Raw genomic sequence first — 19,726 nt, forward strand, 5'->3', positions numbered from 1 at the left:
CGTCGACGGAGATTTTCGACCTTCATTCCTCTTTCTGGAGACAGGAGAGGTGGAATGACGCCGTTTCTGGGCATGCTTGCTTGTAGGAGACGATCTAGGGGCTGGGAAAGCACCCACCTGGTGACTCTTGTCCATCTCCTGCATGGCATGAAGTCGAATCCTCTCCCTGTCGCGAAGAGTCCGACTTTTACATTTTTTACAATGATGGCACTGATCAGGAATGTGTGAAGATGGAAGGCACACAATACACACAGAGTGTGGATCATTCTTAGCCATCTTTTTGTCACAAGAAGGACATTTCCTAAAAAGAGCAGGCATTCTGACAGGAAATTCCTATGGGTTACCACAGAAAAATAAATCAGAAGCCTTATTTATTCAAAAAAAGTTGAATATCTGAGAAAAACTCTCTCAAAAACCAATTTCAGTTGAAAACTGAAGAGCTCAAGCTCCAGGATCCTCACAGAAGGAGCCGGAAAAAAGAACTGACCCAACTGTCACCTGTGGTGCACCATGGGAGCAGGGGGTTGCCTTCAGGTCTTAAAGGCACGGTACCCCTACTCTAATGCCTTAAAGGCAAGGTGTCAGTTTTCTCTGTTTGCTTTATACTCTACTGCAGCCTACTGGCAAATGCCTGCAATTACAGGTTTTCCTATGGCAATAAAGCATTGTTGTATACAAATGTTTTCTGCTCTTTCTTCCTTAGGGTTTGGAAGGGTACTACTGTATGTATACTAATTTATGTAATTTTGCGGCAATTTTGCCAGTTAGAAAATGTTTTTTTAGGCTGCAATTATACGTTTCACATATTTATACATATATATTTATATGTATTTTCTATATGCTCCGGGATCCCGCACATGGGCGGGGATTATTCATAGATTATGACTTTGACGAGTATCTCCTGGATGAGAACTTAAGGTTTATGCAAACACAAAGCCTACATTTTGCTAACATTTCTGACTAATTTGTGTCCATTAAACGACTTTCCATAAAAAATGCAGTAGATTAGATTCATGCACTGGTTCAAAATCAGTGTCTCTGATAATTTAGAAAGGACTTGGTGCAAGAGGAGAAAATCTTCTAAAAATCCGAAAATATCTAAGAAATTCATCATTAGAATGAGAAAAAGGAAAGTATAAGAGGGACAATATCAGTAAGCTGTTCTGCTGGCCAGATATATTTTCATGAAACTGAACTCTAGAAAAGACATGTCTAAGTGAAGGAAGTGATACATACTACCTCTTCCTGCATGCACCTGGGGAATTGCTGTTTTTCAAACATCAAGTGCAGGACAGCAATATATAAAAGAGGAATTTGTGGATGGATGATTGGTTCAAATGCTACTGTGGGTGCATGATGCACTAGGAAGCATCAGATGACACAAACCCCTGATGACAAACACAGTTGTGGTATGGCTCCTGACTTTCTCAATTTACTCAGCTTGCTGGCTTGTGAGCATAGAATCTGAAACAGCTGGTCGGGAAATGTATCCCAAGGATATACAAAATCACGGATACTAAATACATCCGTTATCTGCACCAAACTGTGGGAAAGGTGGCAGAGCGATGGTGGAGAACGGGATGCCGGAGTATGAATCGAGACAAAAATGGTCTTCAGCTGATTCAGTTCAATTATTTCCACATTCTTCTTTCACCCATCTAGGCTGTGGCAAATGGGTAGGGTTCCCACGCCTGCTGCTTCCGATGTAATTTTGCAAAAGGATCTTTTAAGCAAACAATCTGGAAATGCCCTGTCATTGCTTGATAAAATAATACATCAGACTCCAGAATTAATACCTATCATTCCAGATCCTAAAACGACCCTACTGAGGATTATGGACAGATATGAGGGTCCTGCAGGGACACATACTTTGGTTCAAATATGGCTACTGGCAGCCAAGAGGGACAAAGCTAAAAGGTGGAAGGGAAAAGGGCTCCAACACTGAGTGAATGGCGCAGGGGGATAGGATATCGGCTTGAAGGATTAAACAAGCATTTACAATGCAATAGGTCTAGGGTTAATTAAGTTTGAGCTATTGGCATTGCTAAATATTGCAACACCAACTGCAACAAAAGTCTATAAATTGTAGGCCAAAAAAATGTGTATTTATTTTTGTAGCAATGGTGGCATGCTGCGCTTTAGATGAATATGTTTAAAAGTAAAGTGCGCCATACTGTGATTGCTACAATAGTTAATTGTGGATGCGTTAACAATTGATGTGTGCACTGATGGCTGGTGGTGTGTGTGCCTGTAGAAATTGTGCACTGATGGGTGGTGATGTGTGTGTGCCTGGTGGAAGTGTGCACTGCCGGCTGGTGGTGGGTGTGCCTCGTGGAAGCGTGCACTGCCGGCTGGTGGTGTGTGTGCGTGGTGAAAGAGCGCACTGACGGCTGGTGGTGTGTGTCTGATGAAAGCGTGCACTGACAGCTAGTGGTGTGTTTGTGCCTGGTGAAAACATGCACTGACATCTGGTGGTGTGTGCCTGGTGGAAGCGTGCACAGACGACTGGTGGTGTTTGTGCTCGGTAAAAGCGTGCACCGACGGCTGGTGGTGTTTGTGCCCGGTAAAAGCGTGCACTGACGGCTGGTGGTGTTTGTGCCCGGTGAAAGTGTGCACTGACGACTGATGGTGTCTGTGCCTGGTGAAAGTGTGCACTGATGGTGTGGTTGTGTGTGTGGTTGTATTTGTGGTTTTGTGTGTAGTTGTGGTTGTGTGTGTGTGTGCCCCGTGCAACAGGGAGGGTCAGTTTAACAACCATGATACCAGCCCCACCACCCTCCGGGCAAGGAAGGGAGGGCCCAGGCTCTGCCTTCTGCGGGTCTCCGAGCAATCAATGGATCTGCACAGGACAACTGTGGTCCGTCCTGCCAAGGAGGTGACAACTACAACTTCGTTCACTCTGAAAGGGGCCAATGATAGGATGAGCAGAGATGCACAGAAGTGACCTCTGTTATGTTATGTTATGTTAAATAAATTTCTAGAGCGCAACTAACACCGTTAGGTTTCTTGGCGCTGTAATGGAGAGAGCAGATGAGGAAACAGAAGAAACAGTTATTTATAGGATTCAGTGAAAAGAAAAGTTTTGAGGGAGGATCTGAACTTGGGATAAGGAGAGGACAACCTAAGAGGGAGAGGGAGGGAGTTCCAGAAGGTGGGGGCCAAAAAAGAGAACTTGAGGCCACCGTGTTTCTTCCTCTTGTATCTAGGGACTGATAACAAGGCTGATTGGGATGACCGAAGAGTTCGAGAAGGAACATACGGGTGGAGGAGGGAAGAAATGAAGAGGGGACCATGACCAGCAAGAGATTTGGAGATGATGCAGCCAAGCTTAAATTTGCAGCGGGCAGCTACCGGAAGCCAGTGGAGACTTTTTAAGAGAGGGCGGACATGTTGATCTCTAGGTTGAAAATGGATCAGGCGGGCAGCCTGGTTCTGGATCAACTGAAGCCTCCTGAGTTGGTAAGCAGGAATGCCTACATATAGTGCATTGGCATAGTCAAGCCTAGACATGACTAGCGCAAGCAGGGCCAAGATAAGGGCCTCGGATGTAAGTAGGCGGGAGATTTTCTGTATTTTCCTGAGTTGGAAATGGCTTGAGGAGACTACCGCGCTTATCTGGGGCGTCATAGAAAGGTCACTACTAATGACGACTCCCAGGCTTTTGGCACAATTGGCAGGGCAAGGAGGGCTGCCAAGGCTAGCAGGCCAAAAGGAAGATTCCCAAGGATTGGAGGGGCCCCCGACAAGAACCAGCTCAGTCTTGTCGGGGTTGAGCTTCAGGTGATTTGAGCTCATCCAATTGCTAATAAAGCAGAGGGTGTTTTGGAAAGTGGAAATGGATTCAGCAGAAGAGTCAATGGTAAAAACTAATTGTATGTCATCCGCGTAATTGAACGCGGTGACATTAAACTGACGAAGGGCACGGATGAGTGGGGAAAGATACAAATTAAAAAGAAGAGGGGATAAGGAAGAACCCTGTGGGACACCGCAGGTCAGTTTGACCTGAGTAGCGGAAAACTGGGACAGTCTGACTGCTTGATGGCGTTGGGTCAGGAAAGAGTGGACCCAGTCCAGGGCGGTACCCTGGATGCCAGCCTCCCCGACACGGTCGACCAAAATGTCATGGTCGACCGTGTCAAAGGCGGCCGACAGATCCAGGAGGACCAAAGCCTGGCAGATGTTAGCATCAGCCCCCCTGCGCAGTTCCTCCATCACAGAAAGAATGACTGCTTCTGTGGAGTGCGCAGGTCTGAACCCGGCCTGCTGGGGGATCCAATACACTTGAGTCTTCCACAAAAGAGCTAAGAGTATGAGTAACGTGCGACTCTAAAACTTTACTGAGAAAAGGAAGAAGGGAAATTGGGCGGTAGTTGCTCATGATGGAAGGGTCTGCCGATGGTTTTTTCAAAATGGCAACCAACTCGGCCTGTTTGAAGGATCCAGGGACCTCCCCAATAGTCAAAGAGTTGTTCAAAAGAGCAAGGGGAGGTTCTGGACAGGAAGTAAAAGCTTCCCGAAGGGCCGAGGGGGGGCAACAATCGCTGGGAGAACCGGAGGAAACTTTGTGAAGAAGTGATAAAAAATTATCCTTTGAAATAAGGGGAATATGAGTAAGAATATGAGTGTGGGAAAAACCGGGGACACTGAAAGATGTGGGGACAGGTGGGGCTAAAGTGGAGATGCTGGTTTTGATCTTAATGATTTTGTCCACAAAAAATTGATTCAGGGAGTCGCACAGAGACTGGGAAGGGAGGGGGGCTAGAGTGACTCTTGTCGGGTTAGATAATTCTTCCACAATAGAAACAATATCTTTGGACTTATTAGACGAGTTCAGGATTTTATTGGAAAAGTAACGTGATTTGGCCAAAGTGATTGCTGCCTTATACTCCCTCAACCGAGAAGAGAAAATCTCTTTCGATTCAGGGGAGTACCCCCGGCGCCAGCGCCTTTCTGCCTGGCGGAGACCAAGTTTTTGTGCACTGAGCTTAGCGGTGAACCACCTTTGGGCATCATGACTGCGCCTCGTCTTGACAGGTTTTAAGGGTGCCACAGAATCGGCAGCAGAGGTAAGCCAGTGTGTGAGGGTTTCGGACTGAAGATCAGTGGAGGTGGTAGATCCAATGGTGAGTGGGGACGATGAACTCAGAAGGGCAGTGAATTTATTAAAATCAGCTTTGTTCCAATTACGTGCCAAGAAATTGGATTGACGGGCAACGGTAATAGGAGGAGACATAGCTAAACTAAAAGTAATGAGGGAATGATCTGACCAGAGACAGGGGAGAATAAGAGGAACAGAAATGTCAAGGGAAGTGGTCCAAACTTGATCTAAAATGTGGCCTTTGACATGTGATGGTGCGTGTATATGTTGGGTACAGTTGAGGCCCAGCATAAGATCTGAAAAGGCACGTGAATCAGAGGTTTCATGGATATCTGACGGCCAGTAATTGAAATCGCCCAGAACCAACACGTTGGAATTATTAATGGTGAGCTGGGAGATAAGGTCGCCAAACTGAGTAGAAAAATTAGGCATGGGTTGAGGGGGGCGGTACATCAGCACGCAGATAAGCGAGGACCTAGGCTGCTCCAGTCTAAGTACGAGACAGTCGGTCGAAGGAATACTGAGGGAGGGCACTGGGGAGAATCTGATGGGGTGTCTAATAATGGCTGCAACCCCTCCGCCGGCTTTACCAGAGGGGCGGTTAACTTGCAGTATATAGTAACCTGGAGGAATGGCTGCCAGGATATCAGGGGACCTCTCTTTACTGTTTAACACTGTGCATATCCGTGTAATTAAATGGAATCCTAGACCAGTGGGCGAAGTGCATAAAAAGTACAGTGATTCTATGCGCAAAGGGGGTGAGGTCAACGGCGTGGTTAAGAAAACAAAACATTACTTTTTCTTTCTTTCACCTCCAGGTATCTTCATATAAAATGAGACACAGTTTAAAAGAACAAGAGATGGTGTTAATAAATATTTTTTTTACAGAAATGCGGCTTACGAATGCCTATTGTACATAATACATTTTCTCCTAAAGCCATCTGTTTCCGTTTCAACAATAACGATCGATTTTTAAATCCCAATACTTAGTAAATCTGTACACATACGGTGCAAAACTGCGGGTGCCATCTGTTTCTGCTTCAACAATAACGATCGCTTTCGCGATCGCTATTGTAAACAAGTTGATATTTTCTCCCATCAGCAAGGGCGTTTGAGGAAAAAGAGTTAGTTAGGGAACGCAAAAAGTTTCGTAAGTTTTTCGGTTTTCACAAACCTCTACGCAATCTAAAATACTTGAAACTGTTGACAACTTATTCACTTCCTGAGTAAGATGGGATTAAAAAACATTCAAAAAACGAGAAAAGTGATGCCTAAGAGATTTCTTCACAGGCAACAACATATGTTGCTCATGGGGAATTAAAAATAACTAAATGGGAAATTGAATTAACGTTAATACCCTTTCACATGCATGGCTCTGCACCATAGACGGTACTACATGCAGAACAGCAACTGCATAACTATAATTGGGAATGTACAAAACGTTGCCAGGAGTACTCTTGGAAACGATGATGGATTTTACAGGAGTATTCTTGGAAACATTTTTAAATCCCAATACTTAGAAAATCTGTACACATACGGTGCAAAACTGCGGGTGCAGATTCATAAATTGTTTGTGAAACAGGCCCCGTACTGCGCACGGCACAAGTTAACAGCGCCCTTTGAGATGTAATGTTTATTGTTCCACAGAGCAGGAGCTATCCAGACAACCTGGGATTTTTACTCGATGACAGTTAAAAGAAGATGCCGTCAGTCAGTTAACACAGAAAGCAAACATGCAATGGTCACTTCAATGTTAAGGCTAGTACAAAAATGCATTACACCGGGTTACATTGGTGTACGACCATGTGATACAAACCGGCCAGTCGGGTGACTTTATTAAGACATCTTGCTTTTATACAGGAAGCCTGTGAGTTTCACTTACCTGTGGGAAATCCGCAGTGTCCGAAAGGGCTGCCAGTACCCGCTTGGGACACGAACATGTCCAGTCCCATAAAGTGCGGCTTCACCATGGCCCCGGCGTCTGTACACTGCGAGCCTTTCTGACCCTAACAAGGAACAGGCGGACACCAAAGGCCTAGCAACGACCCTCAGCCCTGAAAGCCAACACCTGTCTCGCTGATTGGCGGGTTTTGCTTTCGAAAGCTAACATTAGGCTCCGTACTTCATTGGCTGGAACGAGAGCAGGCGGGTGGAAGCGAAGACGTTGTATCACATCGGCATCGCTATCAAATCGAAAGCGGAACGCCCAAAGTGTTAGGCGAACCTGCATCCTTACTGCGTCCATACAGAGCTCCAACCCCCACCGAGCAGGGATTATAAAACTGAAAAGCACCTAGGAGCGCTCAGCCCCAGTGGACAGAGCCGCTTGCAGGGGAAGGACAGCGCAGTCACAGAACCAACAAGCACGCCCATGGCCCATGAGCTGGGAGACAATAGACAGCGAGAGGGGGCGTGAACTAAAGAAACGAGTGAGCAGCGCGAGCGTGGGTATAGGAAAGTAAACAGATCAGCACTAGCGTGCAGCTTCCGGAGAAATCGAGGGTTATTTTCCGGTGCAAGTCAAAATGACTGTGCACTATTTTAAAGACAATTGCGCTGTGTAAGCGTTACAATACTGTAGTTAGGCGGTGCTGCTTCCGGAATAACCAGAAGTTACTTATCTGCTAAAGAGCCAATAATGAGCCCGCTTACAAATAAAATGCCAAACGTAAGCAATGGCAAGCAGCAAGAAATAACAAAGCAATAGGTGGAGTTTCAGCACCCATATAGACTACTAGATGTCTCGGGGAGACAGCGCATGCGCACTGCCTAGCCGAGACCTACAAATGATTTCAAAAGTGATGGGTTAAACTAAAAAACATCACAGGATCTGGAGTCGATGGTGGAGAAACTACAACAAAAGTGCACAAGGCTATAGAATTCTACCTTATGTTAAGGAATAACATTACTTGCAGCATTTTATTTTTTATGAGAACAGTTTAAGCAATAATGCAGTGTTGCATGCATAATCAAATTGCACAATACCCATAACGAATCTTGCTCAAAGTCTGTAGTTGTTGCATACCTCTTTAAAAACAAAAATCAATTAAAAGCTATATATATGTATTTACACTGAAAAAAACAAAGGTTAAAATGTCATTATAGTTCAGTGAAAATGTCAGTTTAAATGTAACATTTTACAATTTAAAAAAATCACGGAAATTCACCAGTTACAGTTTACAGAGCTAACTAGTACTTGTGCCTCCACCATGGCCAGTGTTGTCATCGGTGATGTCATTGAACATGTCAGAGCATGGTGGTGGCAAAAGTTCTATAACTCCCGCTCACGGCATGCACTGCTTGTGACCTCACTTATTCAATCAATCAGTCTATCAAGTGTCTTGTAAAATGCGACTACTCACCTGTAAGGATCTCAAGGCACAGGGTGGGGGAGGAGAAGGGGGGCTGCTGATCTGTTGAAGGCGCTGTGGTTCAGTCAAAGAGCCAGGACTTGAGGTGCTTCCTTAATTGAGGCAGTGACAGTGATTGCCTGAGATGGAGAGGCAGGGTATTCCATGCCTTTGTTGCGAAGTAGGAGAAGGATCTTCCTCCGGCCGTGGTCTTGCAGATACGCGAGACGGTGGCCAGGCACAGTTGGACAGAACGGAGGTCTCTGGTGGGTGAGTGGAATGCGAGGAGGTGGTTAAGGTACGCATGTCCCGTGTCGTGTACGGCTTTGTACGCGTGTGAGGAGCTTGAAGGAGGCTTTTGTTGACTAGGAGCCAGTGGAGGTCTCTCAGGTGGCCGGTGAACTGGCTGTGGAGGGGGGATTCTGAGTAGGAGTCTGGCGGAGGAGCTCTGGATGTTCTGGTTTCTTGAGGAGTTTCTAGCTGATGCCGGCGTAGTGTGTGTGTGCTGTAGTCGATTCTGCTGCTGATGAGGGCATGGGTGACCATAATTCTTCATTGGGTAGGGATCCACTTGAAGATCTTTCGGAGCAGGCGGAGTGTGTGGAAGCAGGATGATGAGACGGCATTGATCTGGCGGCTCATGGCGAGCGAGGAGCCCAGGATGATGCAGAGGTTTTATGCACAGTCTGCGAGTGTGGGTGGGGGATCCAAGTGCTGCAGGCCACTATGAGTCGTCCCAGGCGAATTGGGCGAAGCCCATGATGAGGACTTTGGTCTTCCATGAGTTGATCATGAGATAGCTGTTCTGCATTCAGGTGGCGACAGCCTTCATCCCGTCATGGATGTTGCTGTTGGCGACTGTGGGTTCACTGGTGAGGGAGAAAATCAACTTGGTGTCGTAGGCGTAGGAGACTATGTTGAGTCTATGATCCCTGATGATGGCTGCAAGCGGATTAAGTTGAATTAAGTGGGGCTCCGGGAGGAGCCTTGAGGCACTCTGTAGCTGATCTCTGTGAGTTGAAAGTGGAACGGTGGTAGTCTGACTCTCTGTGTTGGGCCTGTGAGTAAGGAGCGGATCCATTCCAGGGCTTTGTTGTGGATGAACAAGTTACTTACCTTCCGGAATGCTTTTTCTGGTGGATACAGTATCTCTCTGTGGATTTCTCACCTTGTGAATATTCCCTGCGCCAGCAGCATTCGGAAATTTTTTGTAGCGCTCCAAGCCTACAAGGACGACGTCACAGAAGCATGGCTTCGTACGCGGCTCCCCCGACATCACTGGAGCCATAAGAGAGCCTCGTCGGCGTGATGACGTCAGTTCCGACCTTTTTTTCAGTGCCTTCGAGGCACACGGACGGACCGACCAAATATATACAGTTTACCCAGTACACAGTATTCAAACCCACACACACACACAGTGTGAAAACAATGCAATAAACAAAAAAAATTACTCACTTCCATTTAAAGTAACAAATATAAAATATCAACATTGTAGGTAGGTCAGTGAGGAATCCAGAAAATCCTGAAGGACAGCACGCGCAAAATGTCCGTCCCTCCTCACCTCGGAATATAAGCAGTAATACTTCGCGAAAGTGTGGAGGGAGGCCCAAGTTGCCGCTTTACAAATATCCTCCACAGGAACACCTCTAGATAAGGCAAATGTAGAAGACTTTGCTCTGGTACAGTGAGCTCCTAAACCCTCTGGATGTTCCTTACCGGCCAAAGAGTAACAAATCTTGATGCACAAGACAATCCATCTGGAAAGTGTGCGCTTGTGCACGCTCTGCCTTTTGTGCATCCACTCGAAAGTCTTTTGTTCTATCGAGGTAAAAACTCACCGCTCTTTTAGAGTCCAAGCGGTGAAGCCGCTCCTCCTCCTTGGAAGGGTGAGGGGGAGGATAGAAGGTAGGAAAGGTAATGGACTGCCCCAGATGGAAGGGAGTTACCACCTTAGGCAGAAAAGCAGCCCTGGTCCTGAGTACCATTCCATCAGCATGAATGGTCAAGAACGGGGGTTTCTAACTCAGAGCTTGAAGCTCACTTACCCTCCTTGCCGAGGTAATGGCAATGAGAAATAAAGTTTTAAAAGACAATAACCTCAAGGGACACTTGTGCATGGGTTCAAAGGGAGAACCCATCAAGTAGGTTAAGACAAGATTTAAGTCCCATTGAGGCACAATAAATGGAGTGGGTGGAAGTTTGTTGGTAAGGCCCTTAATGAATCGTAACACAATAGGTGATTTAAACAAAGATGGCTGATCCGGCAAGCAAAGGAACGCCGACAAAGCCAATAAATAGCCCTTCACAGTAGCCACAGCAAAGCCTTGCCGAGCTAGAGAGAGAGCAAACTGAAGGATGTTGGATAAACGAGCCCTCAAAGGGTCAATAGACTTCTTCCCACACCAATGGACAAATTTGGACCACCTATAGGAATAGATAGACTTGGTGGAGTGTCGCCTGGCCGATAGTATAACGTCCACCACGTCAGGCCGGTGAGAGAAAGAATTCAGGTTGCCCAGTTCAATCTCCAGACATGAAGGTGTAAGCTCTGGAGGTGGGGGTGTAGAACCTGCCCCTGCGACTGCGAGAGGAGGTCTGCTGTGAGAGGGAGACGGAGCGGAGGGCACGAGGAGAAGTGGAGAGATCTGTATACCACACCTTTCTTGGCCAATCCAGGGCGATTAAAATTACTTGGGCCCGGTCTTGGCGAATCTTCCTCAGAATCCGAGGAATCAAAGGTATGGGAGGAAACGCGTAAAGAAGATGCGAGTCCCATCTCAACTGAAACGCGTCTCCCAAAGCTCCTTGCATCGGATACTGGAGACTGCCGAATGACGGGCAGTGAGCGTTTTCGTGAGTGGCAAATAGGTCCACCAGAGGAGTTCCCCACGTCCGAAAGACGTGACGAACCACCTCCGGATGGAGCCTCCACTTGTGAACGGCAGCGAATTGCCGAATGAGACTGTCTGTATGCACATTCAGAACTCTGACCAGATGCTTTGCCATCAGACAAATCTGATGGTTTCTGAACCTAGGACCAGAGACGCAGAGCCTCTCTGCAGAGACAATGCAACCCCACTCCTCCCTGCTTGTTGACATACCACATCGCTGTAGTGTTGTACGTCAGGACTTGAACCGACTGACCGCGAAGGGAAGGGAGGAAGGCATTGAGCGCCAAGTGTATCGCCCGCAACTCCAAAAGGTTGATGTGAAGCAACCTTTCCTCTGGAGACCAAAGACCCTTGACCTCCAGATCCCCCAGATGCATAACCCACCCTAAAGTGGATGCATCCGGTATCACTGTGGTCACCGATGGAGGTAGATGGACGGGCTTTCCTTTTGACAGATTGCCCTCCAAGCTCCACCAAGACCAATCCGCTGCAGCTTCTCTGAAGATCCTCAAAGACTCCCTGAGATCTCCATTGTGCTTATACTACTGCCTGCGGAGGCACCACTGGAGCCCCCTCATGTGCCAGCGTGCATGGTTGACCAACAGAATGCAGAAAGCAAACAGACCGAGCAGGCAAAGGACCTTCAGGACTGGAACGACTGCTCCATTGTAAAATAAAGGAATAATTTCCTGAATGTCAAGAATCCTTTGCGGAGGTGGGAATGCTCGACACACAGTAGGGTCCAGTACCGCCCCTGTGAACAGGTTGCGCTGAGAGGGTACCAGGTGAGATTTGGTCTCGTTTATCGAAAAACCCAATTTGTACAACAGTTGAGTTGTACCCTGCAGATGATGAAGCACCTTCTCTGGAGACTCTGCTTTGCTCAGCCAGTCGTCTAGATAGGGGAAAACTGGAATCCCCGATCTCCTGAGATGGGCTGCCACCACTGCCATCACCTTGTGAAGACTCGAGGTGCAGTAGTAAGTCCAAACGGGAGGATCGCAAACTGGTAGTGTTGCAACCCTACCGTAAAACGGAGATACTTCCTGTGCGACTTCAGGATCAGGATATGGAAATACGCGTCCTGCAAATCGATCGACATCATTCAGTCCTCCTGTTGCAGCGCTTGAAGAAACTGCACAAGGGTGAGCATCTTGAACTTTTCCTGCTTAAGAAAAAGGTTCAAGATCCTGAGATCCAGGATTGGACGTAACCTGCCAGCCTTCTTGGGTATCAGGAAATACCGGGAGTAGCATCCCTGACCCCTTTCCCGCTCTGGAACCACCTCTATTGCACCTTTCTTCAGTAAAGTTAGGACTTCCTCCTGCAGGAGAAGAAGGCGGTCCTCCGAGCAAGCCCCTTGGCTAAGAGGATAATTTGGAGGGAATTACGAAAGGGAAGAGCATATTCATTTTCTACAAGATTGAGAACCCAAATGTCTGTAGTGACCGATTCCCAATCTTGCAGAAAAGGAGTAAGCTGACCCCCCCCACAGGACCAACATGATCCAGAATGGTGGATCTAGGGCTGCTTTGCTGTGGCAAGAGGAGGGGAGGTAGAGGAGGAGGTGGAAGAGGGTTGATGACCTCGTGGACGACCTCTGTTTTTGCCGCTGTAGGTCTTATACAAGGTATTTTGCTGCTGCTGAAGTGGTCTGTAGGTCCGACAGGAAGCCCTCCCAAAACCTCTGTACCTCCTGTATGAGGTATCTCTAGACTGCACCTGTAATCCCAGAGACTTGGCTGTGGCTTTGCTGTCCTTAAATCTTTCCAAGGCTACATCTGCTTTTTTCCCAAACAGACCAGAACCATTGAAGGGGAGGTCCAGAAGAGTCGCCTGCACATCAGGAGAGAACTCCGAAGATTTAAGCCAAGCACTTCTTCTTGTAGCAACCAAAGACCCCATGATCCTGGCAACAGGATCCGCAGTATCTAGACCACTCTGAATCACTTGACATGCAGCTGCTTGAGTGTCCGATAAGACCTCATTAAAATGATGTCTGTCCTCAGACAATTTAGGGGCAAGCTGTTTTTCAGAATCCATTAGGGCATGGATGTAACAGCCCAAAAGACAGGTGGCATTTGCGGACTTTAAGGCCATACTTGCCGAGGAGAACATCTTCTTTGCTGATTGGTCAAGCTTTTTTGATTCTCTATCACTAGGGACCTGAGGAAAAGCCCCAGAAGGTTTCTTCGAACAGGCAGCTTGAACTACCATGCTCTCAGGAGAAGGATGGGATGTTAGGAAGTCCGGATCCCCTGGAGCCGCCCTGTACATCCTGGCAACAGATTTTGAAACTGCCAGAGCCGAAAAGGGCTTACGCCAAACCTCCATAACATGCTCAGTGATGGCATCATTGAATGGCAGCAAACGCTCTATTACAGTGCAGGGAGAATGAAGAACCTCCGTCAAGATATTGACTTAAATTCGTCCGTTGGGAGCTGAAGGTCTAAAAGCTCCGCTGCCTTCCTTATCACCGTGTGATAAGAAACCACATCCTTTGAAGGAGCATCTGATGGAGGAGAAAGCTCCCATTCTGGAGACATATCAAGGCCACTTACCTCCCTCAAATCTTCAAATAAGTCATCACCTTCCTCCATTTCTTCTAAACGAAACCTCTGCTCTTCCAAAATCCTTTGAGCATCTCGCCTGGATATTATCCTCGGAACCGGCGTAGGTGGAGCCAGACCCGACTCCGATGGATCCAGAGCCGGCGTCAAACACGGATCCGGAGGCACAGCCTGAGTCGAGCGAGGTCGAGCAGACGGCATCGGAGATGAAGGGAACGGTGTCGACGTCCTCAGCGCCGGGAAATGCCAAGACTGAGCTGCTGGAAGAAATGGCATAAATGGAGCCTGTGACAAAAAAGGTGGGGTAGGGTCCTAGGGAATCACTTTTAAAGACCAGCGAGAAGAGCTTCCCCAATACATAATCATGAACACTATACTAACTCGGGTCTGTATGCTTAGCACGTAAATTGTGTGTGATATAAATTTAAATACCCTCATATACTAGTGTAAAGGAAATACAATCAATAAGGGGGATTATCCCTTAAGGACTAGAACCCTCACTCACACATAGGTGACATGCTTCATCATATGGGTTCCTCCTCCCAGCAGGAAAACCTGGTCCTGCTGAGGGCTACAACCCCCTCACTGTGAGGGAGGAGCTCAGGGATGTTTTTTCAAGATGTTTCCTGATGTAACTAGGATGCTAGAATCCCATATGTGAAAGTGTAGTGTAGTGAGGGCGCAGCGCAAAAATGAATAGAAAAGGTGGGACACAGCCACGCAGGATTACGGGTGTTGTATCTATCTGTTTTTTACAATTTTTATATATATAATTTGAGCACTTGATCACTATTGGCAGCAGCGAATATCATTACTTTATTTGGTCCTGAAGAAAGCCACGATACATACCATTGATCATCTGGCTGAAACATGTCGACCGTACTTAGTGAGCAGTTTTAAATCCATACTGCTCCACGCACTGCATTCTTTAACTCTGCCAGTGAGAGCCACCTAAAGAAAAGAGAGAACTTTGCATCTTCCTAGGCAGTTTTAAGTCCACTATTAGTCCCACCTTTTCTATTCATTTTAGCACTGTGCCCTCACTACACTACACTTTCACATATGGGATTCTAGCATCCTAGTTACATCAGGAAACATCTTGAAAAACACATCCCTGAGTTCCTTCTTCACAGTGAGGGGGTTGTAGCCCTCAGCAGGACCAGGTTTTCCTGCTGGGAGGAGGAACCTATATGATGAAGCATGTCACCTACGGGTGAGTGAGGGTTCTAGTCCTTAAGGGATAATCCCCCTTATTGATTGTACTTCCTTAACACTATTATATGAGGGTATTTATATTTATATCACACACAATGTACGTGCTAAGCCTACAGACCCGAGTTAGTATAGTGTTCATGATAAATGGAGCCTGAGCAAAGGCCTGAGGAACCCCAAGATTGAAGGCCATAGGACCCATGGGACCTGAATTTGCTCCAGACGGGTACATCGCCCTTGCAAAGACTCCATACAGAGCATTTAAATATTGTGATGGATCTTGCCCCGGGACAGGGAAAGGTGGGTAAACGCCTGGAGTAGGCTCAGGCGTAGGCATTACCGGACTCGGGCCAATCGGCGCCGACAGTGGAGCCAATGGAGTAGACGACTCATCAGGTACTGGAACCTCTTCCGCTGGAGATGGAGCCGGCGTTCGAGAATACGCCGGTGAAGCCGCAGGCGAAGCCGATCTAACAGGAGAACCCTGATTCGAGGGAGAAGGAGACACATAGTCTTTCCGATGTCGATGAGCTGGAGAGGTCGACTTGGGAGCCGTCTCCTCATCTGAACGGCGTTGAGATCCATGCCTCTTCTTCTTCTTGTGCTTCTTTGATTTTGAAGCATGACCCGACGTCGACTTCGAGCCCGTCCTCGACCTGGATCTCGACCTTCGTCCTCTTTTCTCTTTCCTCATCTTCGCCATGAACAGCTTGGCTTCTTTTTCTTTTAAAGCCTTCGGGTTCATCTTCCTACAGCAGGTGCATCCCTCGAAGTTGTGATCAGACGACAGGAACCAGACATAATCTTCGTGAGGATCTGTAATGGACATATGTCCTCCACACTCCCTAAAAGGTTTGAATCCTGACTTCTCCGACAACATCTTCGAAAAAGAAACAAGGGAAGAGCAGAAATACAATCCAGAAACACAAAGTAGCAAGACAACTACGGAGAGTCGCAAAAACCGTTAGCGTCGACGGCGCGGAAATAGGGGGAACTGACGTCATCACGCCGATGAGGCTCTCTTATGGCTCTAGAGACGTCAGGGAAGCCGCGGGCGTAGCCATGCTTCTGTGACGTCGTTCTCGTCGGCATGGAGAGCTACAAACAATTTCCAAATTCTGCTGGCGCAGGGGATATTCACAAGGTGAGGAATCCACTGGCAGATGTATCTATCAGAAGCTGGTGTCATGGAGTCTTGTGCATTGGGTGCAGTGACAAACGGTATAAAGGCGGCAGAGAGGTCCAGGAGAATGAGGGCTTCAGTTTCGTCTCAGTCTAGGAGGATATGGACTTTGTCTGTGGCAGTGAGGAGGGCGGTCTTGGTGCTGTGATTACTTCGGAAGCCGGATTGGGAGAGGTCGATTCGATGAACTCGGAAAGTTGGGGGTTGATGGTCTTCTCGATGACCTTGGCTGGGAAGGGGAGCAGAGAGACAGGTCTGAAAGTCTTGAGGTACGTCAGGTTGGCAAAGGGTTTCTTCAGCAAGGGGGGGATCTTTGTGTGTTTCCAGTCTTCTGGAAAGGTGGAGGATTTGATGGAGCAGTTGAAGGTGTGGCAGAATTTGGGGATGATGGTGGTGCCGGCTCTGTTTAAGATGTGGTGCAAGCAGGGGTCCGAGGGTGCTCAGGAGTGGATGCTCTTCATGATCTTGAGGGAGTTGTCAGAGGTGAGGGGAGTCAAGCTGAGTAGGGTCTTTTGGGGTATGGTGTCGTTGGGAGCGGTGGTTGCGGGTGGAGTAGGAGGTTACTTGAGTATCAAGGCTGTTAAACTGGAGTATATTACTCACACAGATGAATTTCGGCCTCACACGGGCGTTGGTCACGTAACGACAGGGATAGTTTACACAGTATATATATAGTATTATTTACAACTGCATAAAAGACAGCCTTTGCTCAAAATAAACAGCAGTGCTATTTTGAAAGAGGAGAGGTCACCTGAAAATTCAACAAAAAAACCCACAAAAGTGAAGAAGAAAAATGGTATTTGAAACATGTTTTAAATGGTGTACCTAATAGTGAAATCAAACACTGGGACAAGGGGAACAAGCAAACAAACTAAGTACTCCACTCACAAAATAGTTTGGTATGAAAGTACATTAATTAAAGGTTGTTCTACAAACAATTTATTTCTAATGGTATATAAATCCCATCACAATTTCTGAACACGTCTTATGAATTGACACTACGACATTCATTTACGAACTCGTGTTAGATACTGTAAATTTTGGCTAACCTATGTCCCTTCCATATACTGCAGTGACAAACACAACACAGTGCCTAAACAAAAGGTTAAAAAAAATCCCCTCAGAACCCTAGGTGGCTTTCACATGTTTTACCCATTGGTCCATAGAGATACAGTACGGATTACTCCCATGTTTAAAACGACTTCTCAAATAGAAGTTTAACCAACAAATCTACAAAAAAGACTATATATACTGTGTAAACCATCCTTGTCATTATGTGAACAAGGCCAGTGAGGCTGAAACGCATCAGTGGGAGTAATATATTTGTTTTGGCACTACGATTTTTGAGTAAGCGTCCTTCCTGCTATGGAGTAGGATATTTTTGTTGGATATTGACACACTGGGAGGCGGTACCTTGAGACAAGGTACTAGCAGTATTAGGATATTACAGAGCTTGAAACTGCATGGAACAAAAGACCTTCATACATTTTAGAAGGTCTATTACTTATAATGCAGAGCATTATCCGAGAAGGGCTAACTTACAAATAAGGTTCATTTTTGTCGCCCTTTGATGTAAAAGCTTATCTAAATTGAAGAGCACTTACACAAAGTGATACCTAATGACATTAGACTCCTCATTCAATGTAATAAACCCAAAGGGAGATATATGAGCTGGAAATGCATACTAGCACATAACTCTGCCTACTTTTAAACAGCAACAGTACCAGAATCCTTAGTTTTAGTAATGCGAATGAATTTATGCTTGTAAATCTAGGAATGTTTAACTTTTTGCATATAAATGTTGTGCACTTGATTAACAAATTAAATCTTGGAAGTAATTTTCATACAAAATTATTATTATTAAAAAGGTAGCAACATTACATGCTAATTTTCCCAGTCTGTGCAAGGCAAGCTCTCTTCTTCATCTTCAGACTCTGGAGACGCCTCTTTAATTCGCCTAAGTGCTTCGTGGATGCTGCGGGTCAAGGGATCTGTGTCAGGTAGAAGTGTGAACGATTCTCTCAAAACCTCAGTCTGCACCTTTTTCAATTTCACTCCCTTTCGAATTTGTGCCAGAATGTTATTGCTGTCATCTTCATCTTGGTAAGGAGGTAGAGACCGCTGCTCGGCTTTTCTCAGATGAAAACTGCCACGCTTCAAGGAGGCTAGAACTTCATCCATAGGTGAGCTCGCTGCAGAGAATTAAAAGACAAATTACAAGTAACATCTCACCATTTTCCTAATAGCTTTTAATTTTGAAGAAAGAACAACTGTGTGATGTCGTTAAATCTGTCTCTCCATTTCTACTTTAAATAGTTGTGACGAAAAACTTACTTTCATAACAATATTTCTATTGGATGAATGATCTTCCAGCAGATTACTCCCCTTATACTTTAATACTTTTTTCCAGCCTTCAGACTGGTCCAGAAAAACCCAACCCACCCAGCAATGACTATCCATCTTTCAATGGTGACGGCATGCTTCACTTCGGGACAGAACTTTACCAAAGTGTATTAAGCTTCAACCTGCGTCAGCTCCTGGTATTCTGTCCATGTCCCATCTAGATATACAGAAAGGAGTATAGAAATCCATGACAGAGACAAACGAGACAAATACAGCAAATAACATGTTTGCATACCAATAGATCTTGCAGTATACCTCCCTGGGAAGTGGGACTGGGTAGTGCAGTTAAGACAAGGAAATCATGCAACACAGCTCAGACAAAGTACCCATCACTGTGTGCCAGAGAAGTGAGGCAGTAGAACTTGACTAAAGCATATAAGGATAACCACGTAGATGCCCAGCAGATGTTAGCAACCAGGATGTAGCCTTAAGGCTAGAGTGGGCGACCTCGAACATGGGGAACCGGGTTCGAGTCTCAGCAATGACGCTCAACATCCTTTGATTCTGGGCAAATCACTTAATCTCCAAATGCCGAACAGAAATAAATGTAACGAAACTGGTGCTCATGTAATGCGCTCCGATACCTGATATCCTAGGGTCTAGTTCGCGCTATATACATTTTTTTTTAAAGCTGTAGAAGCAGCAGTGACCAAGGTGGAATGAACATAAATACCCTCTGGAGGGTCTTTCATGGTCAGGGAATAGCAAATCTTGATACAAGAATGACCCAATGTGAAAAAGTTTGCAGAGACATTGCCTTGAAGTTTTTAGGCTCACCAAACCCACAAACATCTTCGTATTAACTCTATTGTGCTGTATGCTGACAAAGCTGCATGCCTGAAATGCAGCCAATGCATATGGTTTCTCCTCTCTGGATGAAGTTAAAGGAGGGAAGACAGTTGGAAAAGTAACAGTCTGAGATATGCTAAAGCAGACATAACTTGGTGTAAGAAAAATGAGTAAGTGCGAAGATTCACTTATTTCAGTACAAACAGAAGGGTGGATGAAATTAGATGCCA

The 19,726-nt window shown here is 46.2% G+C and overlaps 1 protein-coding gene across 2 annotated transcripts in view; it reads right to left on the reverse strand.

Moving 5' to 3' along the window:
- JMY (junction mediating and regulatory protein, p53 cofactor) overlaps positions 1–19,726 on the reverse strand; it is a 483,755-nt gene that overhangs the window by 86,934 nt on the left and 377,095 nt on the right. For both annotated transcript variants that reach the window (XM_086960737.1, XM_086960738.1), the window contains exon 10: positions 18,186–18,496. In XM_086960737.1, the coding sequence (XP_086816863.1) occupies positions 18,189–18,496 (308 nt within the window). In that variant the 3' untranslated portion in view covers positions 18,186–18,188. The remainder of the gene's footprint in view (positions 1–18,185; positions 18,497–19,726) is intronic.

This window comes from Lissotriton vulgaris, chromosome 3_1 (assembly GCF_964263255.1).
Source record: "Lissotriton vulgaris chromosome 3_1, aLisVul1.2, whole genome shotgun sequence".
Taxonomy (NCBI): domain Eukaryota; kingdom Metazoa; phylum Chordata; class Amphibia; order Caudata; family Salamandridae; genus Lissotriton; species Lissotriton vulgaris.